General features: G+C 42.6%; 1 protein-coding gene across 1 annotated transcript in view; it reads left to right on the top strand.

Moving 5' to 3' along the window:
- Nucleotides 1-10499: 10499 nt before the first annotated feature.
- Nucleotides 10500-25164, top strand: part of LOC143275472 (uncharacterized) — a 28384-nt gene continuing 13719 nt past the window's right edge. The window contains exons 1-7 of the mRNA XM_076579620.1: nucleotides 10500-10569; nucleotides 11178-11250; nucleotides 12043-12134; nucleotides 13305-13357; nucleotides 15615-15673; nucleotides 20091-20213; nucleotides 22007-22106. Coding sequence (XP_076435735.1) covers nucleotides 10530-10569; nucleotides 11178-11250; nucleotides 12043-12134; nucleotides 13305-13357; nucleotides 15615-15673; nucleotides 20091-20213; nucleotides 22007-22106 — 540 coding nt within the window. The 5' untranslated portion in view covers nucleotides 10500-10529. The remainder of the gene's footprint in view (nucleotides 10570-11177; nucleotides 11251-12042; nucleotides 12135-13304; nucleotides 13358-15614; nucleotides 15674-20090; nucleotides 20214-22006; nucleotides 22107-25164) is intronic.

Genomic DNA, 25164 nt, shown 5'->3' with positions numbered 1-25164 from the left:
ACAATACAATACAATACTATGTGTCGGGTATCTATCCGTTTCTATGCCCACAGAAAGACCCACAATACAATGCAATACAATACAATACAATACAATACAATACTATGTGTCAGGTATCTATCCGTTGCTATGCCCACAGAAAGACCCACCATGGTAATGACCAACCTGCCTACTCATCTGTCAGAATGAACAGCAGGACACTTCATCACGAAGCTTTGGACACTGAATTGTCACCAACACGGGCTAGTTGGACTTTGGAAACCATTCCAACGCCAACTGTCCTAAAACCCTCTTGGCCGAGAGAGTGGTGATGTAACTTTGGCAAGACACTCTCCACTATAATCCAATTCTAGCCCAAATAGTCGGGACAGCAGTTGCCTCCTCTGCTGTTCTGATGGTCATAGTTGGACACGACTGACTATCATATATATCATCAACAGCGACTGAATTCATTAACATGATCTGACATCAAAGTCGTTCTTGGTTTGCTGCCCGGACATTGTGGAAAAGAAGCAAGGAAGTAGTATGTGGGTTTGTTTTTTGTTTGGTTGTTTTTTTTATGTATCCAGAATTGACAATGTTTCTTGGGAGTCCTGTGATGTGTTTGTTGTTAAATTATACCACCATCTGTCTACTTAATAACCTGATTAATCTGAAGCTAGTCACTGAAGATGTGAATGGGTAAACCAGCAAATTGCACTAGCTGGTGACATTGATTGACGAAGAAATGGAAAGCGTGAAGGGGTTTTGATTTGATCGGAAAGATGTCCCAGAAGCCGCTGTGTCTCAGACATCTGAAAAAACAACTAAAACAAAAGTGGACTGCGTCCCACTGTCTCAAATGTACAGTGTTTGACACCAGATGTATGCTGGATGTTTCTAATTAAGGTCACACAATTTGTTGTACAGTTACCCGCTGTTTTATGTAATTCAGTTGCAAGACTATGCCACAGTTTTTGTAGTTGTTTTTTGATTGTGTGTCGACATGTCCCCTGTGTGTGAAAGTGGCTGAATGTTTGTGTTGTGTGTGTGCACGTGCGCGTGTGTGTGTGCAAACGTGTGTGTGTGTGTGTGTGTGCTCGCATGCACTATTTTTAATGCTTTTATATATAGTGCCGTTTGCTAACAACAAAAATTGAGTATTTTGGATTGCTGTGAGTTACCCAACATATCTGGAACCTACCCTCCCACTGGATGTTGTCTCCTGTCATGATCATATTTTTTACGACTGGTTGTAGTTTTGTATTTACTTCCATATTGGTCATCTTTGACTGCTTATGTTTTTGATATTCATGCTCGTGTTCATTTTTTTAGAACTGGTCTTTGTGTAACTGTTTTTGTTAACTATGTTTGTGTTTATTTTTTAGAACTGGTCTTTGTGTTTAATAAACTGTTTTTGATATTCATGCTTGTGTTCATTTTTTAGAACTGGTCTTTGTGTTTGATAAACTGTTTTTGATAACTATGTTTGTGTTCATTTTTTAGAACTGGTCTTTGTGTTTAGTCAACTGCCTTCAGTTTTCTGATGTGGTTAAGGGACACTTTTGGAAAATGTTCTTTTCTTCTGGACTTGTCTGCTTTTTTTTTTTCTCTCTAATTTTTTATTACAGATTTGTTTTGTCAATTTGTGTTTGAAATTTGCAGACCAACAGATTGTGGTTTGTGTTATTAACAGGAAGCACATTGAAATCATAGTGTGACACAAAGAGGATTAGATGTTTTCAAGCAAGGAATTGTGGGCAATCACAACTATGTGTGTTTCCATAAGAAAGAGTCAAGTGTGTGTGTGTGTGTGTGTGTGTGTGTGCTGAGTTTGAGAAGTTTTCTTTGCTCGATGAAGTAAACGGTTCTCCATATTGTGGTGGGAAAGAAACTGAATATATGAAGACCATCAGTAGTCTTTTCAAATACTTACGCGTTCATTACATTTCATAACAATGAAGTTCATAATTTTTTTTAATATAGAAATAAACCTTTTTTATGTGTAAAATTGTGATCACTGTTGTCATCCGATTTCTTTGGGGCCCTAGAACATGTATTTGCTGATTTCTGGACGGAATTTTGTGACCATGATCTTTCAGTCTCCACACACCTTGTGTCAGTGGAAAAAAATCTGGAACCAGTTTTCATGTCTTGGTCTGTGAGTCTTGTTTGCTCTCACTATAATTTTTATTTTCGAAAAAATGGTCTGATATTACTGATGAATGTCTTAAGATCAAATGAAATAACTGTCTTCAGATGATAGAAGGTGACAGTTTCCTCGAGTCCGCATCACTTATATGTGTAAAGAGGTGCTGTAGTTGATTGAAATTTTTTTTACAAAATTGAGACAAACTACCTGGCCTTTCCTTGGTCAAACCATGACAAGTCTTGCTTTCTATGTGGGCATGAGAAGGTGATTTTCAAACCGGTCTTTTCTCCCTTGTTCGGCTCAAAACGAACACAGAAGGCAGCGATGCAGTAGAGGTTACGGTAGCTGATGTCATCTGACAGCCATTCAGGGTGCTGCCTTTCCAAGGTTGTTTGCAAAGATTGAAGAGGCCTCCTTCATTATCATCAATATAAAACAAAAGTCTCAAAGTCTGTGGCCTTTCATGCCCTGTTCTCATGGTGACCTCAGTTTCGATACCCCTCCACTTCTGTGCTTGGGGTGAGTCCTGTCAATGTCTTCAATGTCGGCAGATTCATGAGGGGGTTGTTGTTTTGAGGGACGTGGTGGCGGTCTCCACTACGGGAGGAACGCTCACTCAGTCTAGCTCCACGACTTAGCCATTGTTGTTGTTAGTAGGGGGCGTAGTAGGTGGTGTCCTAAGTACTTTGAATCAGAACAGGCACCACTGACCACCACCGAAGTGACTCAGCAGCATTGCAGGGTCTCCTCTGGTGTGTGGCCGCCTGGCGACCTAACATTGATGGTTCCCTGAGGACTGCCGACAGTGAAACTGACGGATGAACCCAGTATGGGGCCGTGTATGGGGGAATCTAACTGAGCAGCGTGGGAGTAATGCCACTGAAGTGTAGGTGATAGGGCAGCAAAAAAAAAAAAAAAAAAAAAGATTGAAAGAGTCCAGCATTTTGTCCCTGGAACTGTAAGAGCTATTGAAGAGCTGTTGTTGTAGCTTTGTGATCACTCTCTTTGTCTCTGGCATAGCAAAGAATCAAAAGTTTTGTCTTAGGGAATGTAAGATCTATCATTTGTTGTTGTTTTTTTTTACTTCATTGTGTGTGGAAAAGTGGTTGGTGTTGCTGACTGACAACTGTAAGATACATATTGGTAGTTTAGACTTTTCAGTGGATGACAAAGTGGGAGGTTTTTGTTGTTGTTGTTGTTTTTTTTGGTTTTTTTTACAGACTATATTGTGGGTGTGGGGGCAAGGAACTGCTCATTTGAAATGGTCAGGTTGTGATTTATTTGGAGTGTGTTCATTGGTGTATTCAAAGGTGCTTCCTCAAATGGTTCGTGGCTGCATAGCAAGTCTGACAGAATGCAGAGTTGTTGGTGTGGTTTTTTTTGCTTTTGTTTTTTTATTTTTTAGGCTAGATGGTTAGGTTCAAAGCAAGCTGATTAAAAGGTTGTGATTTTTGTTGTTGTTTTTTTACGTTTCTGGTTGTTGTTTCCTTTTGTTGTTGTTGTTGTTTAGTATTTATTATGTTTATTGTTTCTAGACTAGATGGGGTTTTTCCCAATTTTGACAGGCAACATTTTGGTGGGCAGAGTGAAGCCAGCAGATTTTCCCCAACAAAATAAAGTGGGCTTAATAATACCTTTAACGAGATGCAAGGTTTTTACCTGTCTTGGCAATCTACATTTTAGCCTGTGTGCAAGAGAGCACACTGATCTGCACCTGTCACCTTTCATCCTTGTTTGTGTGGCCTGTCACCCCTGTGAAATGGACTGGTCCATAGGCCACAGTCAGTCACAGGCCTGACCATTGTGGGTGAATGGGGATCCTGGCTTTCTCCCCTCTGATAGGTATACAAAATTCATACGCACACACACAAGGCGTGACTAAGCGTGTTGGGTTTTGCTGCCAGTCAGGCGTCTGCCGAGCAGATATGGTGTAGCGTATATGGGTTTGTCTGAACGCAGCAACGCCTCCTTTAGAAACTGAAACTGAAACACCGGTCTCGGAATGACCATCTCCGTTACAAAGGTCACACCCATGCGTTGTCATTCCTCACTTCCTGTCCACTGCGCCACCTGGCATGTAGGGTGGCAGCAAAGAACCATCACTCTGGTCTGTTGGGAGCCCAGTCTCTGAATGTCCTCACTTCCTGTCCACTGCGCCATCTGGCATGTAGGGTGGCAGCAAAGAACCGTCACTCTGGTCTGTTTGGAGCCCAGTCTCTGAATGTCCTCACTTCCTGTCCACTGCGCCATCTGGCATGTAGGGTGGCAGCAAAGAACCGTCACTGTGGTCTGTTGGGAGCCCAGTCTCTGAATGTCCTCACTTCCTGTCCACTGCGCCACCTGGCATGTAGGGTGGCAGCAAAGAACCGTCACTCTGGTCTGTTGGGAGCCCAGTCTCTGAATGTCCTCACTTCCTGTCCACTGCGCCACCTGGCATGTAGGGTGGCAGCAAAGAACCGTCACTCTGGTCTGTTTGGAGCCCAGTCTCTGAACGTCCTCACTTCCTGTCCACTGCGCCATCTGGCATGTAGGGTGGCAGCAAAGAACCGTCACTCCGGTCTCTTTGGAGCCCAGTCTCTGAACGGTAACCCAGTCCATGGCTCTCTTTGTTGTTGTTTTTTTGTTGTTTTTTTTACTTCAGGTCCGTTTGTCTTCCACAACTTTTTAAATTTATTTTTTAGATCTTTATTGTTATGCATACTATTTGTATCCCTTTTTTCCCTAAATTTTATTGTGTCATTAATTCATCCTTTTTTTTTCACTATTCTAATTTATCAAATCATTGATTCAGTTTCTTATCTATTTACTTCTCCTTTTTTTTCTTTCTTTTTTTTTTTGCCCCCTGAAGGTCTGACTTAGCACTTTGGGTGACGCTGCTGGTCAGGCATCTACTTTGCAGATGTGGTGTAGCGGATATATATGGATTTGTCTGAATGCAGTGACGCCTCCTTGAGTGACTGAACTTAAGTGAACTCAGAAGTGTTCAGTGGACCCGGCCAGCACTTTGGGTTAATACGTAGATCAGACATCTGTTCCCTTTTTGTTTTTCCTTATTATGTCTTAGAGGGAAAGGGCGCTATATAAATGTAGTAGGAGTAGTAGTAGTGCCTCCTTCGGTCATAAGCTGATGCTGGTCTGTTGGCTGCCGTTCCTTTTCTGCGAGCTCACTTTTCTGCTGCAGCAGCTGATAGTTTGTTCTCACCAATCTGTAGCTGATTCTTGAGAGTGCTTCTCCAGCTGTTGCGGTCATCTGCAGGAATCAGTGTTGATCTCAAGCGCCTTCATGTCACGTTTGCAAATGTCTTTGTATCTCAGCTGTGGGCGGCCGATGCTTCTCTGCCCCGTGGTGGGCTCTCCCATAAAGAATGTCTTTTGGGATGCGACCATCTTCCATGCAGCGAACGTGGCCCAGCCAGCACAGCCAACGCTGTCTCAGCATGGTATACATGGTCGGGAGGCCAGCGCGAGTCTGCACTTCTCCTGGATTTGGCGAAGGGAGAAGATCATGTCTGTCGTGGATCTCTGCTTGGAAACCGCGCTGTGATTCTGGGTAAACGCGTTCGGCCAGTTTCTGCAGGCGAATTAGGAGGACCCGAGCGTAGACTTTGCCTACAATGCTGAGAAGCGAGATGCCTCTGTAGTTGTTGCAGTCGCTCCTTTCACCCTTGTTTTTGTACAGAGAGAAAGGGCGCTATATAAATGTACAGTATTATTATTATGATTATTATTATTATAAAGCCAATGTGGAGTAGTGTTTATGGATCAGCCTGCACACTTTGATGCTTCGTTGAAGCTGAAACTCAGAAGAAGAAAAAGAATCATTTCAGAATTATTTCTCACGTGTTTGCTAAGCTCCAGTCTTGATGTATTGAGTTGACTCTTTTTTTCTTTCAAGACAGAATCTCTTCTCACATGTTTGCTAAAATCCAGTCTTGATGTGTTGAGTTTGCACCTTTTTTTCTTTGAAGAAAAAGAATCATTTCTCTCACGTGTTTCAAGATCCCATCTTTATGCAGTGACTTTGCTCCGTGCTCCGTTCACTTTTTCCGTCTCTCTCCAGTGAAACGTCTTTCTTTGCTTGTGCGAAAAATGACAGTCTCACTGTGTGATGTACAGAGTTAAATGAATAACAAAAAGGCAAATGCCACGCACTCATAAGCATGGGAATTTGAGTTTTAGCTTTCACAAGATCTTCTAGAGGTTTCGTGTAAGTGTTGGTTGTTTTTTTTTTAATACTTTTTTCATATGCTTAGGAGGCTTATTAATTGCTTAATTAGTTTGTTACGTAACATTTCAAACCTGGAGTATTCATTTTGTCCAGTTGCAGAGTTCCTACTACTACCTCAGCTGACTGTCTTTAAGCCTCCCTCACTGTTTAAAAGAGTGTGTGAATGCACGTGTTATGGAGCAGCCCAGAACAGCATCTTGGAGTGTTTACAGAAAACGTAGCTTCCCCAAAACTGTTTTGGAAAATGTTGGGGTTTTTTTTTTTCTCATCCGACGAGTTATGTTTCAAAGACTGATGGTGGGGTGGGGAAGTGTGGGTGTGGGCTTTGACAAAGAATAGTTGGGGAAGTGTGGGTGTGGGCTTTGACAAAGGGTAGTTGAATCAGTCACAGTAAGACTAGAGAGCACAGACACAAGTTAGCATGGCTTGGCTGCCTGACTGCTATCAGACACTTTACCTTGGTGACAATGATGGCGTGGGTGAGCGTTGATAGGCATATATGTGTGTTTTTTTTCCCTATGTGTGTTTTTGTGTGTGTGTTTTGGGTTGTTGTTTTTTTTGGAGAGGGGGTGGGGGGGAGGGGAGGTGTTTTTTTAACATCACCTTCAACAGGTATTTTGAGTCTTGAATTTGATGTACCCTGCATTGTTGATTGTCAAACTTTTTTTTTTTTTTTTTTTTTTTTTTTTTTTTTTTTGGTCTTCTTTTTTATTTTTTAAGCCAGTATTTGAGGCTGTGTACTGCTTCCCTGTCTGAACTCCCATGCCCTCTCTCCCCTGCCCCGTGTTTTGTGGACAGTCGACACGCCCTCTGTACTTAAAGAACAAAACACGCATGTTATCCATCTGAGCTGTACCTCCTTGAAACGTTTTGTTTTCTCCTTTTCACTTATCTGCCCAGTCCATGGCACTGGTTTGGTTCTAGTCACATGAACTTTTTTGCCATTGTATTGTGTGTGTGTGACTGAACGCTGCCTCCTGACCCATATCATATGACAATTGCTATTTATGATTTTCTGTGTCAAGGTTGCAGTAATTTGTGTGTCAAGGTTATAATGGCTGTGTACTCCAGGTCCTACCTATCCCACCCAGTGTCATCATCAGAGGATTTGTTTGTGGAAGAGAGTTGAAAGTCAGGAAGAGGATTCCCAGTTATTTTTGTGTGGTTAACATCATTTGTTCATGGTGCTTTGTTTGTAGAGGAATCAAAACTGGATACCGCATGTTTCTTTCAAAATGTTTTTGTTACAAGAAAAAAAACAACAACAACAAAACAATTATGATGACATTGTGCAAATATAATCACAAGTGTTCACGTACTGCCTTTTTTGTTTTTGTTTATCTTGAACGTTTCTTTCCTTCCTTTTTTTCATTTCATGAGTCAATGTACAATCTAAGTGCAATATTCTTGAATAAAGAGCATGACATTTTTCAGTGTGAGGCTTTCACCTTCTTGAAATGATAATCATACTGATGTGCTCATGGATAATTGGAGAACTTCCAGTCGATACTTTCTTGATCGTATTATTTTTTAGAACATGTACACATTTGCTTACACATACTAAGTGCTTAGTGTAGAAACAGAAAATTCTTTCACAAACACAGACACACTCTGTGTGTCTCTGTCTGTGCCTATGTGTCTCTCTGTGTGTCTGTGTGTCTCTCTCTGTTTGTCCATCTCTCTCTCTCTCTTTGTCTTCCTCTTGCCCTCCTCCTCTATACCCCCACCCCTCTCTCTGTCTGTCTGTCTTCCAGAGCTGGGTGGAAAAAAAATTCATTGTTTGACTGGTTATCTCATTACCCCTATTAAAGAAAATGGTTGGTTGGTTTCGTTTCTTTACATGTCCACGGACAGAAACAGATTTACAAGTAAATGTTTTCATGACTATGATTAATGTGACAGACATCTACACATTCAAGTCCACAGGAGAAAGACGAGCACCACACATGCTTACATTATGTGCACACACACAGACATGCATGCACAAACACATACATGCGCAAATGTGCATGCACACACACTCACTTCAAACTGTTAAGATATCACAGCTCAACATGTGGTTGACTCAGTGTGTGTGTGTGTAAGGTTGTTCCTGTGAAATCTCCAGTGTATCAAATAGTGCAGGAAAATGAACAGCAACAGGAATATCTCTCTGCACATACACATCCAAGGAAGTGACATGGTACACATTGCACAGGTCTGTGTTCTGCTGAGGATTAATGTGGATGACTCTGTCATTTGGCAGAAAGAGATTTGATTTGATGCTTTGGACAAGCATCAAGAGAAATGCACCAAGACTGGACGCTTTGGGTAAGTATCAGGGGGAAAAACACTGCCACCATGATTTGAAGCTTTGGATAAGTATCGGAAAAACACAAGATTTCAAGCTTTGGATAAGTATTGGAAAAACACTGGCAGCATGATTTGAAGCTTTTGACAAATATCAGGGAAATGCACCATGCTTTGAAGCTTTGGATAAATACCAGAAAAACACTGGCAACATGATTGGATGCTTTGTACTAGCGTCAGACAAATGCAGTTGGATTTTATGCTTTGGACAAGCGTCAGAGAAACACTGGTAACATGATTTGATCGGAGAAATGTACCATGATTTGATGCTTTTGGTAAACAGAAATACACTGGCAGCATGATTTGATAGTAATTCCGAAATTTCCAGATACTAATTAGGTGTGTACATATACACATAAGCAGACGTGCCCCAGTAATCTTCATATTTAGTACTCATTTAAAGAAATACATTCATGTGATTTCTCTGTGTAATTTGGCATGTGCACAATTGTCAGATTCTGAACTGAGAAATTAATGCAAATGTTTAAAATAAGGCAATGTACTGTAATGGTGTAATCTTACTTGCAGGTGGAGGGTCTTTCATCTGCAATTCTTGAAACCAGATGCTGTAATAAATGCTGCATTTCAACCCAAAGTTGATCAAGTGTATGCATGGAGAACTGACCTTCCACACAAAAAAGCTCTGTGGGTCAAATATCTCTAGGGTTAATTAAAATAGTCTATCTCTAGGGTTAATTAACACACAAACTGGTTTCAGTTTCCAGTTTCTCAAGGAGGCATCACTGCGTTAAGACAAATCCATATTCGCCACACATCCGCAAGGCAAATGCCCGACCAGCAGCATAACCCCAACGCCCTTGTCAAGCCTTGAGTGCATGCATATATATTTGTGTACCTTTCAGTGAATTTCTGCTATAAAATTTCGTCAGAGAACAACACTCTCCTTGCTATGGGTTCTTTTTCAGTGCACCAAGTGCGTGAAGCACACAGAACCTCGGTTTATTGTCTCATTGGAATGGCTGGATGCTCTGTTTGATCTCCCAGTCAGACTTGGGAGAAGGGTCAATGCTGGGATTGGAACCCAGACTCGCAGACACTGTATTGGCAGATAAGTGTCTTAACCATTCTGCCAGCTTCCCCACATCATCATTCCCTACCACTCTAATGGAACTTAATCCTTCTAAGTTAAAAAACGCATCTGCCAACAGGAACATCAAATTATTATTTCAAAATTGAAATACTCATTAAGTTCTTCACAGACACACTCACACCTATTCACCTACATTTTTCTCCCAGTCTGTGTCAAGGCATGCGGTCTACACAACATCTGATTTTGGGAAATAAAAGGAAGCAAATGCCTGCTCCCTCGCATAACTCCAACACGCCATTTGACAAATGCTGCTCCCTCGCATAACTCCAACATGCCATTTGATTTTTCTTTTTGCCAATCGTATCCCCCACCACCCTTACCCCACCCATCTTTTATTTTTATTTCTATATTGGCTGCAAGGGACGAGTTACGTTTTCAAGTTCCCCCGTTGGTTTTCATGAGATAAACGCGTCTTGTCTTGTTCGAGAGTGCTGTGTCACATCATGTTGTTATTTACCTAGCAAAGGGATAATTGCTGGTGGAGGAAAGAAAAAGAGTGAGTGGGGTTGAGCTGACATAACATGAGTTGAATCTACAACATTTCAAAGGCATCCCAGCATTAAAAAAAACAATAACCATTGAAAGTGAAGACCAAGTTAAAAAAGAAAAAAAGTGAGTTATCTTTCCTGACAAACAAGTTTAGACTTTGAGAGTCGCCACCCCTTAAAACACACGCCATTTTAGATTCTCGTAGAAACCGAACGCCAAAAATGAAGCTGAAGCGGTTTTTGCTGAGGTATTATCCTCCAGGTAAGAAATACTTTATGTTTATACACTTAATTATAGTACATATTCTTAAATGTTAATTTTATACCTGGTGAAGGCATGCTTTTTGTAGGTAATCGGCTTTGGAACAAAAATTACGTTTTTGCCGTTTTGACCACCGGATTTCAAGTTCAGAAGTTAGCTGCCGTCTTTAGAAATTCTTATTTTCTTTATAGGATCACACACACACACACACACACACACACACACACACACTTTTTAATATGGCTACTAGACGGTAAGGAGAATCACATTGGTTCACACACAGCGATCACACACACACACACACACACACACACACACACACACACTCTCTCTCTCTCTATCTCTTTTTCACTTGCTCTCTCTCTCTCTCTCTCTCTCTCTCTCTCTCTCTCTCTCTCTCTCACACACACACACACACACACACACACACACACACACACATTATACACAATGTTATAAATTCACAAGCACACGCTCATATTCATACAGTGCACACTAATGCTCACACACACACACACGCACACACACATACACACACACACACACACACACATTACACTCTTTACACCATATTTTCATATACAGACAATTGTTTCACATTGTTTCAGGTATTATTTTGGAATATGAACAAGGAGGACTTCTCAAGACCAAATCCATTGACCTCCTTGATCTACGGCCAGAGTGAGTTTGCTTGTGACCAGGACACATTGAATCATTGATGAGTTTGTTAAGTTTGTAATTTTTTTTTTAATTGAAACACTTAGAAACTGGGAAAGAAAGGTCTAAAGATAAAATGTTTTAATTGTGATTGTAATATGGAAATATGTTTTTGTGTTAAAAAAAGCAAAACAAGAACATTGCTAACATGAATAGTGTTGTTGCATAGACAGAAAAGCATCAACATTGTGAATTATTGCTAGTTGTCAATGGTACAATTATCATAATGATGATGATGGTGACACATACTGCTTATGATTATTTTGAACAGTTGAAGATTTTTTTTCTTCTGTTCTAATACTGTTGTTGTTTGTTAAAGTTTTCATCGTATACAATACAATACAATATAACTTTATTCATCCATTGGGAAATTAAATTGTGCATCCACATACTCATCACTCACCATTCACAATATCTCAGCCAACAGCCAAGTCCAGCACACTCACAACATGACAAATGTTGGACAAAAGATTAAACAGCAATGCATAAAGCTAAATACACACAAGCAAGTAACACAACACAGCAGGCACATTTCCCACACACACACCCCCAAGTCCCCTTATCCTCCAACACACACACCCACACACACACACACACACACACACACACACACACACACACACACACACACACCCACACCCACTTTGTAAAATAGCATGAATATAAAGTGTATGTGTACTTATGACTGTGTTTGGTATGGTACATTATTTTTTGTATTGTAATGTGGTTATGACCTGTGTTTGGTATTGATATCAGCACGAACACGGACCAGGTGGTAGAGGAGATTGCTGATAAAGAACAGCTTATCACTCAGTCCAAGAAGGAGCAAGTCAAAAAGCTGGTTTTGCGTATCCTTTAAAAGTGTGAAATTGTTGTTGTTTGTTTGATGATTGAAATAAGTATATAGATCAATAGCATGAACTGAATGAATTGTTTGATGATTGAAATAAGTATATAGATCAATAGCGTGAACTGAATGAAACAACAAAACAAACTTAAGAAAAACACATGGCTGGAACAGTGAAAGCGTAGTTGTCATTGCTTTCATGTATTCTATTCACTTTATCAATATGATTCATTATTATTTTTTATCATGACATTTTCAGAGAGTTTGTTCCTAGTGTATTTTGTTTTGTTTTGGGGGGGTTTTTTGGTGTTGCAGACATTGTGAGAGAGCTTGTTTTCAGTTGTTTGTTTAGTATTGCAGACATTGTGAGAGAGAGATTGTTTTTAGTTGTTTGTTTAGTATTGCAGACATTGTGAGAGAGATTGTTTTCAGTTGTTTGTTTAGTATTGCAGACATTGTGAGAGAGATTGTTTTTAGTTGTTTGTTTAGTATTGCAGACATTGTGAGAGAGATTGTTTTCAGTTGTTTGTTTAGTATTGCAGACATTGTGAGAGAGATTGTTTTTAGTTGTTTGTTTAGTATTGCAGACATTGTGAGAGAGATTGTTTTCAGCTGTTTGTTTAGTATTGCAGACATTGTGAGAGAGAGATTGTTTTCAGTTGTTTGTTTAGTATTGCAGACATTGTGAGAGAGAGATTGTTTTCAGTTGTTTGTTTAGTATTGCAGACATTGTGAGAGAGATTGTTTTCAGTTGTTTGTTTAGTATTGCAGACATTGTGAGAGAGATTGTTTTCAGTTGTTTGTTTAGTATTGCAGACATTGTGAGAGAGATTGTTTTCAGTTGTTTGTTTAGTATTGCAGACATTGTGAGAGAGATTGTTTTTAGTTGTTTGTTTAGTATTGCAGACATTGTGAGAGAGATTGTTTTCAGTTGTTTGTTTAGTATTGCAGACATTGTGAGAGAGATTGTTTTTAGTTGTTTGTTTAGTATTGCAGACATTGTGAGAGAGATTGTTTTCAGTTGTTTGTTTAGTATTGCAGACATTGTGAGAGAGATTGTTAGTCGTGTGCTTATCTTCGCGGATTCTGTGAGACAGATTGTTGGTAGTGTGATGTCGCTGATATCAAAGCCACTGTGAGAGGGTGTGTTCTTTAACTCAGTCGCCACCAGGTTTACAAGAGAAACTGGGTCACAAAGAGGAGCACCACTTCTATCTCTTCAAGGTGAGCAAAATAGGTCATACAACTAATCACAGCATCTGATGCCGTTGAGAGTATCATTTTCAGGTGGGTTTTTTTTTTTGGTCAGCAATGATTATATTTTCTGATAATTATGTGCTGGAAATGTAGTTTTGCTCATTACGTTATTGGCCAGTGCAGTTGTATTCTTTGTGAATGGTAGTAACAATGATGGGTGCAATAGCCAAGTGGTTAAAATGTTGGACTTTCAATCTGAGGGTCCCGGGTTCGAATCTCGGTGACGGCGCCTGGTGGGTAAAGGGTGGAGATTTTTCCGATCTCCCAGGTCAACATATGTGCAGACCTGCTAGTGCCTGAACCCCCTTTGTGTGTATATGCAAGCAGAAGATCAAATACGCACGTTAAAGATCTTGTAATCCATGTCAGCGTTCGGTGGGTTATGGAAACAAGAACATACCCAGCATGCACACTCCCGAAAACAGAGTATGGCTGCCTACATGGCGGGGTGAAAACGGTCATACACGTAAACGCCCACTCGTGTACATACGAGTGAACGTGGGAGTTGCAGCCCACGAACGCAGAAGAAGAAGAAGAAGAGGTAGTTACAAGAATGGTTTGTCTGATTCTTATGTATGTGTGTGTGTGTAGGGGTGGGGGGGGAGCGAGCGGGGGGAAGGGGTGGTGGCGATGAGAGTGTGTTTGTTTGATATCTCTGAAAATAATGAACAGAAATGAAATAAAATAAATCAACCAAATAAACAGGTAAATAAACAAAAAGGGAACAGAAATGAGAGGTACTCACAAGGCCAAGTAACTGAAACAAACGGGCCACATTCAGTGAACTTGTTCACACTCACATGCACACCGGCACACAAGCCAGAATTAAAGAATGACTCGGTCTGCAAGTTTGGGATGAAACAAAGAAACAAAGACACCAGAAGTGTCATGGAGAGAACAGACGAGGAGATAGAACGACACCAAGGGACTCTCCATGTTACCACTGCAAAAACCACTGCCATGGGGAAAAAAAAAAACCTCCACGATGACAACCTGTGACCCCCTACCTAGCACAGGCTGGAACGTGACCTGACTGTGCCCCCCCCCCCCACCCCCCCCCCAGTGCATGCTGGGACTGACGTTTGTTGCCGTGGTGACTCTTGCAGGCCCTTAGAGCGCACATCTTGCCGTTGACCAACGTGGCCACCAACAAGTCAGGGAACAGGTGAGAGACAGGTGTGCCGTACGTGACTGACTGACGGACCGACTGGCCCTTTCCCACACCTCTTCTCACTTGTTTACAGGTGAAATTCTGTAGACCCCCCTCCACCACCACCACCCCATCCCTCTCCCAAATCCCCCCCTCCTCCTCCAAAACCAGATGTGAAATTTGCATGCAAACTTTGCGCGGGAAGAAAGAAAATTCACCTCATCGCTTAAATTCTGAGACCTGAATTTCACATGAACTTTTCTGTGAAATTTTTCTTTCTCACAAAAGAGCGAAATTTTTTATTTTCTGATTTTGCATGTGCAAGTATTAACCAATTTTTAGGCAGATCCATTCTCAGCTGAGGCGGTGTTTGATGAGATTCCCCCTCGACCAGATCCTTTACCTGAGCAAGCTGCTGTCTTGTCAGCAGCGTTTATTTCTTGAAGAAATCCTCAAAACCAAGCTCCAGGATCAGGTCGTTGCGAGCGTCGTGCTGCTGCCTTAGCTTCAGAGTGTTGTTCACTCCTGTCAGTGCTTCTTTTTTTTACTTCACATTTCTTTGGCTGTGGCAGTGAAACTGCATTCAGAATTGTTTCCTTTTGGACACACAGCAGTTGTTTTGATTGTACAGGTGCCATTGTTTCAATCCAAACTGGCAGGTAAATGTTTTTCATGCTCATGGATGGATTGTTATGCTGGCGCCGTGGTTTCAGTCAGAACTGGCTGGTAAATTTCATGGTCTTTGGACAGACAGGCTTTTTTTTTTCTTTTTTTTTTCATGTGCAAATTTCACGATGAAATGCATGTGAATTTCACATTATTTGGGGGTGGGGGTGGTTAGGGGGGTGTGGGGCTCGTGGGGGGGATTCTATGGAATTTCTGACCTGAACTGAGGTGTTCCGGGTCACCGCCGGGTCTTGCAGGTGCACCGGGGTCACACTCTGCCGCTGACCAGTGTAGCCTGCACCAAGGCGGGGGACAGGTGAGGGGGAGGTGGTGGTGCCGTGCTGCCCGTGTGGCTTGTGTGTAATCCTCCTGTGTTCTTTTCCCCTCCACCGTGTTTGCTCTTTGCAGGTGCTCAGGGCGCACATTCTGCCTCTGACCAATGTGGCCTTTAACAAGTCCGGATCCAGGTGAGACAGTCCCCCCCCCCACCCCCACTTCACCCCCTCCCCCTACCATCCCCCCTGCCACCTGCATGTTGCTGCTACCCTTCTGTCCCGCCTTCCCTCCTACCAACCACAGTCTTCAACTCCTCTCTGGTTTTTTTCAGTTTTGTACGCCTCTCTTGCCTGTTTGGTGCATGGGTTTCGGTGTAGCATGCGATGGTCGATGGTTTGCTTTCCTGTAGCACGTTCATACCTGCCAGCCGTTACCAAGTGTCTGTAATTTGTATGGGTTTGAGTGCTAACCACGAAATTATGCTTACTACGAAATTACGATTGTCTACGTTTTTGTTTATGTGGATTACAAAATCAAATAAAACAGAAAAATACCCTGTAATTCACAAGAAAGTCAACCCATACGCTGGTTTCATTCACCGATCCACAGTTTTCAACCTGAAAACAGTGTTCTGCGTATGTACCTGGCACCAGTTCGGTTTCACTGGAACGGCTTCAAAGAGTGCAAGTCCAGACAATTTTGGAAGTAAATCTGTGTAAAAAGACACGTCACCGCTTTACTTTGCAGTGTAAGGAACAGTTTTCTTTCATCGACTTCATCTTGCCAGGGAAACAGTTACACATTGTGAACAGTTTGCCAAGGTGACTCTCACAGTTTCACACGGTGGTCAGAACGACTGACGTCCTTGAGAACGAGAGCCCTCCCGCTCCACCAAGCTTATGAATTGAGATTCTGAAAGGTTGGCAGCTATGTACGTTTGTTAACAAGAGTTGTTGACCCTTTGTGTTGTACTCTTTCTGCTTGCTTGGTGTAGCTGTAGACAGCTGGGTTGAACCTGAAGTGAGTGAAGGCCTGTTCCACGCAGAGTCCGTGCAGATAAGACCAGAAGAAGAACGTGTTACTTTGGTGATCATTCAGAGAAGTGCGTACGCATGCTTCGGGTTCAGTGGGGGGCGTGATCTCATTGTGCACATATCTGACTGAACAAGAGGAATCAGCCATAACGCCTACATCTGTCAGTATCCTGCAGGTGTTACCCTAGCCCTGAACTGTAAGCAGTTGTGCAGGTGTGAAAGGGTACGTGATATGGGTTTGGGGAAGGTTCAAACAGCAGAAGCAGAGAATTGGGCCCTGCCATCTCTGTGTCAAGTCCTAGACACGCTGATTATGAATTCATTGCTGTAAAAGGCGATCAGACCTTTACGCTTAACCTTTTACTTAACCATACAAAGTTGTGGTGGTGGGGATGGGATGTAATTAACCCCACGCTTGCTGCCTGGAAAGACCCGCTGCCTGCTGTCGGCTTCAAAGCTTGCTTTCCCCCAGCCCCTCTCTCCAGTCCTCCGTGAAATACAGCCATGAACATTTCAGGGTTCTGATGACACTGTCAGGCTAGTCTGGAAACGTCTTTGGAATAATGAGGGAACTAATTCCTGAGCTGGAAAAGTCTTTGAAGAAATATGCTTTGCCCTTCAGGGTCTTGAAAAGTCTTGGGATTTGAATGAAACTCTTAAACAGTTCAAGGCAGAACATGGTGCATTTAAAGAAAGAAACAGACAAGGAAAAAAATAGCGGTGAAATTTGAATGCATGAAATAGATGAATGATGGGCTGTCTTCCCATTTCTTTTACGCGCACACACACACACACACACACACACAAAGACTATGTTTGGCTTTGTCTTTGGTATGGAAAATGTTGAGTCTTGTGTTGGAAAAAACCGAGGTCCCGTGTGCAGCATGCACTTAGCGCACGTAAAAGAACCCACGGCAACAAAAGGGTTGTTCCTGGCAAAATTCTGTAGAAAATCCACTGCGATAGGAAAAACAAATAAAACTGCACACAGGAAAAAATACAAAAAAATGGGTGGCGCTGCAGTGTAGCGACGCGCTCTCCGTGGGGAGAGCAGCCCGAATTTCACACAGAGAAATCTGTTTGTGATAAAAAGAAATACAAATACAAATACAAAAAAGTATGGAATTTGATCAGGTCGCTTGTGTTGGAATGGGTATGTGAAAGAAAAAGGTGACAGAATCGGAAGTGACCAACCTGCGGAGCTTGTGATGCAAGGTTGGTACCAGCCAGGAATGTGTACAGTGTGTCTGTGTGTCAGCGTGCCTGCACTGGTGTGCCTGGATGTGGCAGTAACTAACAAGCAGTCAGCAGTTCACTCCCAAGGTCCAGGTTAAGCATCAGTGTTGGCATGCCCAGTGGGGTGTGCATTTATCTGGTGTGTGTGTTTGTAGTGTTAGCAGTAGTATTAGTGGTTATAGTCATAGTTCTTTCATTAACATCTTGTCACATAATGTGATAAGAGATGAATGTGATAATTTCTTTCTGTGTGTGTGTGTATGTGTGTGTGTGTGATAGAAGTAGTAGTTCTAATAATAGTACTTTCGTTAAACATCCTTTCACAAAGTGTGATAGCAGAAGAATGTGTTTGTGTGAGTATTTGTGTGTGTGTGTGTGTGTGTGTGCATGTGATAACAGTTGCAGTATTGGTATTCAAACCCAACCCCCAAATGATTTCACTGACCTAAATCATGGTCCTCATATGTATGCAGTGGGTACGTCAGCACTTGTCTTTGATCCAGATTCCAAATTTTTTGTCCTTTGGTGTTTTGAAGATGTTGAAAGAGTTTTTAAATTCTGTCATTTTTTAACCCAGTTTGTGTGCCAGCCCAGGGGAGTTATGAAAGGAGACTCTTATTTTTTGTAGTCTATGTAGAAGATATTTGTGGGGGGAAAAACACACACACACACACACAAAAACTGTATTGCTTGGTCACTTGGTGTAGGAGAATTTACTGGAGACGGTGTATTTTCACTGAAAACTTTGTGTTTTTGGCTTTTCCTCGACATGGGTACTGTCTGTGTTTTCCTTGATTGTTTGAGTCAGAAGGAAGTTTCAGGCTTTTTGGACTTGATGTTTGGGTGGCTGGAATGATGGTGTTGTTTTGTTTTTGGACTGCTGGCAGTAGGTGTGATTTTAATCTGCATCCAGTGATTGCCTGCATGAAAATGCATCATAGTCTGCTTTTAGTTCGTGATTATCTTGCATGTTGTCACTGGTGTTACATTTGTTAACTATTAGCTGGCATGTGTAGCTTTTAAAATTAAATATCTTTGACTGTGATTCATATCTTGCTTGTACTTGTTAAACAAACTACCCTTTCCATTATGTATTATTAACAAATGATACCTTTAATTACTATCACTAATATACCTTTTTTACTGTGATACACCTTTCATTATTGCAGTTATACAACTTTTGTTGCTTTCTGAGTTAACGGTTCCTCTGTTTTTATAACTTCTGTGGAAAAAATTGATGGTGATAGTTTAAGGTAAAAAGGAATTAAAAATGATGAAAGCAAATGTGGATATTCTTAATGAGAGAGATCTCCAATGAAATAACACTTTTGTTAGAAAAGATATATGCATGGTAATAACAAGTAAGACATGTGGACATTGAAATATGTATGATTGATTTGTAATTGTGAACACACACACACACACACACAAAAAGAGAGAGAGAGAGAGAAAAAAAAAGAAACAACCCAAACCCAGGATTTTACGATATTTTACGGACTACAAGGTACTTTGGATGACAAGGTGCATGCCACAAATTTAAAAACAATTTCGCTTTGGATGACACGGTGCTTGTTTCAAATTCCAAAACAATTTCCGATTTGAACACTACGTAAGGCGCAGCACAGTACAAGGCTCAATCAAAATGATAAACAAGAAGTTCTGCATAGATGGTGTATGAATCCTCAGCACATGCTAGCAGCATGGATAGAAAGAAAGAAAGAAATAAAAAGCAATTCACAAACCAACCAACCAAACCACCCTCTGACATGATGACTAAACTACTGCTAATGATGAAGATATTAACAATGATGATAATGATGATGATAATAATAAAGAGCAATTCAAAAACAACCAACCAAACATCTAAGTCAGTGGGTGGCAAATGATAAAACTACTGCTAATGATAAAGATATTATTATTAACAATAATAATTATGATGATAATTAAAAAAAAAGAGCATTTCACAGAACAACCAACCATACCACCCTCTGACATAATGATAAAACTTCTGTTGATAATGAAGACTTTAACAATAATAATGATAATAATGATACTAAAGAGCATTTCACAGAACAGCTAACCATACCACCCTCTGACATAATGATAAAACTACTGTGACGATAAAGATATTAACAATAACAAGGATAATGATAGTGATAATGATAATAACTGATGCTTATTCAGCTCTTTTACTCAAGAACTCAAAGCGCTTTTCACATGCACGAAACTGTAAATGACATAAAATAAACACTAAAACCAACCAGATGACGCTCACCGCAAGCACATGTGACCCAGCTGGGCAGCAGACCCCTCTCACATCACAGCGTGTTCATTTCAGCTTCATCACGGGCAGTTATGACCGCACCTGTAAGATCTGGGACACGGCCTCGGCTGAGGAACTGCACACTCTGGAGGGGCACCGCAACGTCGTCTACGCCATCGCCTTCAACAACCCCTTTGGGTGGGTGGTTCCGATCCAGTTGGGTCGCTGACAGCGTGCCTTTTTCATGTCTCGGATGTCACCTGGATTAAACGTTGCGAAATTTTGCTGTGTTGAAACAAAATCTCCATTGAAATCAGGCCTCGAAACACATTTGTTCAAAATCTGCTTTCATTGATGTCTAGGTGTTGGCATGGTGTGTGTGTGTGTGTGTGTGTGTGTGTTATGACATTGACACATTTGATTTGTCTTGTTCGTAAGTCTTAATAGTGTTTGTAGTGCCCTGTGATGTTCATATTTGTAACCATTCTGCCCTGCCCCCCTATATTGATGTTCATTATTAGCGCTCTGGGCCTTTGTGCTAAGGAGGGAGAGAACAGTGATGAGAAACTCTAGGGAGAGCTGGACAGTACAAGGTCTTCAGAGAAGAAGCCCCCCTCAGTCAAGTCATTATAGATGCCCATTATTATTATCAGTTATAGCCAAGATATTACAGCTTAGTCTTTTGTGAAGGGCTATGACTCTCAAACTAGGAGGCAAAATTGCACTGGGCTCTTAGTGCTGCAGCCTCGTAGGCTAGTTGGCCTTTGGGAACCATCCCAACACCGACTGTCCGAAAACCCTCTTGGCCTGAGAGAGTGGGGATGTACTTGGGCAAGACACTGTCCACGATAATCAAATTCTAGCCCAAATAGTCGGAACAGCAGTTGCCTCCTCTGCTGTTCTGATGGTCATAGTCGGACACGACTGACTATCATATATATATATATATATATATATATATATATATATATATATATAGCCAAGATGACCGCAAGGGGCTATTTGAAGGCTGCATGCCTGTCATTTCTTAAAACCAGTCAAAGAGAAAGAGAAGCAGTGTTAAAGGTCAACTAAAATAACGTCAAAGCCAACTGCCTGACGTCTCGTTCAGTCTGCATGAGGTTTGAATCATGTTAGAAATATTTGTTTCCCTTAGGAACTGGAAAACAGTAGTGGGAGGAACACCTGAGAACTAGGTCTTCATGGAGTTGGCTGTGTGTGTGTGTGTGTGTGTGTGTGTAAGGTTGGAGGTGCTCTGTAGGACTTGTAGATGTATGATAATGGCAGGAAAGTGCTGTGAATGTGCTCCCATTTGCATTAGAATGCACCATTTTGAATGTAAATTAAGAAAATTTACATGGGGAGCATTGGGTTTTGGGTTTTTTTGTTGTTGTTTTTTTTGTTTGTTTTTTTTACATTAAGACGTCTTGCTGTAGCGCATATTGTTGAAGCTTCATGTGCTTTGCACAAACACTATGAGCATTCAGTTAAGCATTCTCAGACAAACATACGGATATACTTATAAAATAAGGTAAGAGAGCACAGTTAGAAGAGATCATGCCATAAAGTAAATCAAATATCTCATGAAAGCAGTTCAGCTAGAAATAATGATAACCACAATAACAAAAATGTAGGGAATTTAAATGTGCACACATACACACACGCACCTGTGCACACAGACACACACATGCACACTCATATATTGACAAAGCAGACTAACAAACTGCCACATTACATGCTGAAACAGTTCTTCAAAGGGGAGGTTACCTACTTCCGGGAGGTTATCGGCTGTAGTACTTTCGTTTTCTCCGCATAGGCGGATAGTAGTTTGCACAGGACAGGAATGTCAGACCCCTGCCGGAGTCTGCACTAGTTGGGTCACGGTAAGTATGTTATTTAAACGTAATTTTAGATAGAAAATTTCCTTTATTAAACATTCCTCATTTCTGTTCCTTGTGTTATCATGAATGTTGTGGTGGTTGTCATTACAGAGACAAGGTGATCACGGGGTCATTCGACAAGACGTGCAAACTGTGGAGCGCCAAGGACGGCAAGTGTTACCACACGCTGCGTGGACACACCGCTGAAATCGTCAGTTGTCTCCCTTTTTTTTAATTTTTGTCTTTTTGTTTTCTTCCCTCCCCTTTCTTTCTTTGATTAACCCCTTGACTGCTGGTGAAGAGTGTGGTGGTCAGTGAAGGGCTGTCGGTGATCAACCCCTTGACTGCTGGTGAAGAGTGTGGTGGTCAGTGAAGGGCTGTCGGTGATCAACCCCTTGACTGCTGGTGAAGACTGTGGTGGTCAGTGAAGGGCTGTCGTTGATTAACCCCTTGACTGCTGGTGAAGAGTGTGGTGGTCAGTGAAGGGCTGTCGGTGATTAACCCCTTGACTGCTGGTGAAGAGTGTGGTGGTCAGTGAAGGGCTGTCGGTGATTAACCTCTTGACTGCTGGTGAAGAGTGTGGTGGTCAGTGTAGGGCTGTCGGTGTTGTGAGGAGAGGGTGGAGTGGACAGACCCCATTGTCTGTCATCGTTCTCCTTCTTCTTCTTTGTCATTCTAAAACGGGTGTGTGTCTGTAATGACCCATATCACAACCCCCCTACCTGTCCCCTACAGGTGTGTCTCTGTAATGACCCATATCACAACCCCCCTACCTGTCCCCTACAGGTGTGTCTCTGTAATGACCCATATCACAACCCCCCTACCAGTACCCTACAGGTGTGTCTCTGTAATGACCCATATCACAACCCCCCTACCTGTCTCCTACAGGTGTGTCTGTAATGACCCATATCACAACCCCCTACCTGTCTCCTACAGGTGTGTGTCTGTAATGACCCATATCACAACCCCCCTACCTGTCCCCTACAGGTGTGTCTCTGTAATGACCCATATCACAACCCCCCTACCTGTCCCCTACAGGTGTGTCTCTGTAATGACCCATATCACAACCCCCCTACCTGTCTCCTACAGGTGTCTCTGTAATGACCCATATCACAACCCCCCTACCTGTCCCCTACAGGTGTGTGTCTGTAATGACCCATATCACAACCCCCCTACCTGTCTCCTACAGGTGTCTCTGTAATGACCCATATCACAACCCCCCTACCTGTCTCCTACAGGTGTGTCTGTAATGACCCATATCACAACCCCCCTACCTGTCTCCTACAGGTGTGTCTGTAATGACCCATATCACAACCCCCCTACCTGTCTCCTACAGGTGTCTCTGTAATGACCCATATCACAACCCCCCTACCTGTCTCCTACAGGTGTCTCTGTAATGACCCATATCACAACCCCCCTACCTGTCCCCTACAGGTGTGTCTGTAATGACCCATATCACAACCCCCCTACCTGTCCCCTACAGGTGTGTCTGTAATGACCCATATCACAACCCCCCCCTACCTGTCCCCTACAGGTGTGTGTCTGTAATGACCCATATCACAACCCCCCTACCTGTCTCCTACAGGTGTCTCTGTAATGACCCATATCACAACCCCCCTACCTGTCTCCTACAGGTGTGTCTGTAATGACCCATATCACAACCCCCCTACCTGTCCCCTACAGGTGTGTCTGTAATGACCCATATCACAACTCCCCTACCTGTCCCCTACAGGTGTGTCTGTAATGACCCATATCACAACCCCCCTACCTGTCTCCTACAGGTGTCTCTGTAATGACCCATATCACAACCCCCCTACCTGTCCCCTACAGGTGTGTCTGTAATGACCCATATCACAACCCCCCTACCTGTCCCCTACAGGTGTGTCTGTAATGACCCATATCACAACTCCCCTACCTGTCTCCTACAGGTGTGTCTCTGTAATGACCCATATCACAACCCCCCTACCTGTCTCCTACAGGTGTCTCTGTAATGACCCATATCACAACCCCCCTACCTGTCCCCTACAGGTGTCTCTGTAATGACCCATATCACAACCCCCCTACCTTTCCCCTACAGGTGTGTCTGTAATGACCCATATCACAACCCCCCTACCTGTCCCCTACAGGTGTGTCTCTGTAATGACCCATATCACAACCCCCCTACCTGTCTCCTACAGGTGTGTCTGTAATGACCCATATCACAACCCCCCTACCTGTCTCCTACAGGTGTCTCTGTAATGACCCATATCACAACCCCCCTACCTGTCTCCTACAGGTGTCTCTGTAATGACCCATATCACAACCCCCCTACCTGTCTCCTACAGGTGTCTCTGTAATGACCCATATCACAACCCCCCTACCTGTCTCCTACAGGTGTGTCTGTAATGACCCATATCACAACCCCCCTACCTGTCCCCTACAGGTGTCTCTGTAATGACCCATATCACAACCCCCCTACCTGTCCCCTACAGGTGTGTCTGTAATGACCCATATCGCAACCCCCCTACCTGTCTCCTACAGGTATGTCTCTGTAATGACCCATATCACAACCCCCCTACCTGTCCCCTACAGGTGTCTCTGTAATGACCCATATCACAACTCCCCTACCTGTCCCCTACAGGTGTCTCTGTAATGACCCATATCACAACCCCCCTACCTGTCCCCTACAGGTGTCTCTGTAATGACCCATATCACAACCCCCCTACCTGTCTCCTACAGGTGTGTCTGTATAATGACCCATATCACAACCCCCCTACCTGTCTCCTACAGGTGTCTCTGTAATGACCCATATCACAACCCCCCTACCTGTCCCCTACAGGTGTGTCTGTAATGACCCATATCACAACCCCCCTACCTGTCTCCTACAGGTGTGTCTGTAATGACCCATATCACAACCCCCCTACCTGTCCCCTACAGGTGTGTCTCTGTAATGACCCATATCACAACCCCCCTACCTGTCTCCTACAGGTGTGTCTCTGTAATGACCCATATCACAACCCCCCTACCTGTCTCCTACAGGTGTGTCTGTAATGACCCATATCACAACCCCCCTACCTGTCTCCTACAGGTGTGTCTGTAATGACCCATATCACAACCCCCCCACCTGTCTCCTACAGGTGTCTCTGTAATGACCCATATCACAACCCCCCTACCTGTCTCCTACAGGTGTGTCTGTAATGACCCATATCACAACCCCCCTACCTGTCTCCTACAGGTGTGTCTCTGTAATGACCCATATCACGACCCCCCTACCTGTCTCCTACAGGTGT

The sequence above is a fragment of the Babylonia areolata genome, chromosome 30 (assembly GCF_041734735.1).
Source record: "Babylonia areolata isolate BAREFJ2019XMU chromosome 30, ASM4173473v1, whole genome shotgun sequence".
Taxonomy (NCBI): domain Eukaryota; kingdom Metazoa; phylum Mollusca; class Gastropoda; order Neogastropoda; family Buccinidae; genus Babylonia; species Babylonia areolata.
This window is presented reverse-complemented; position numbering and strand designations above follow the sequence as displayed.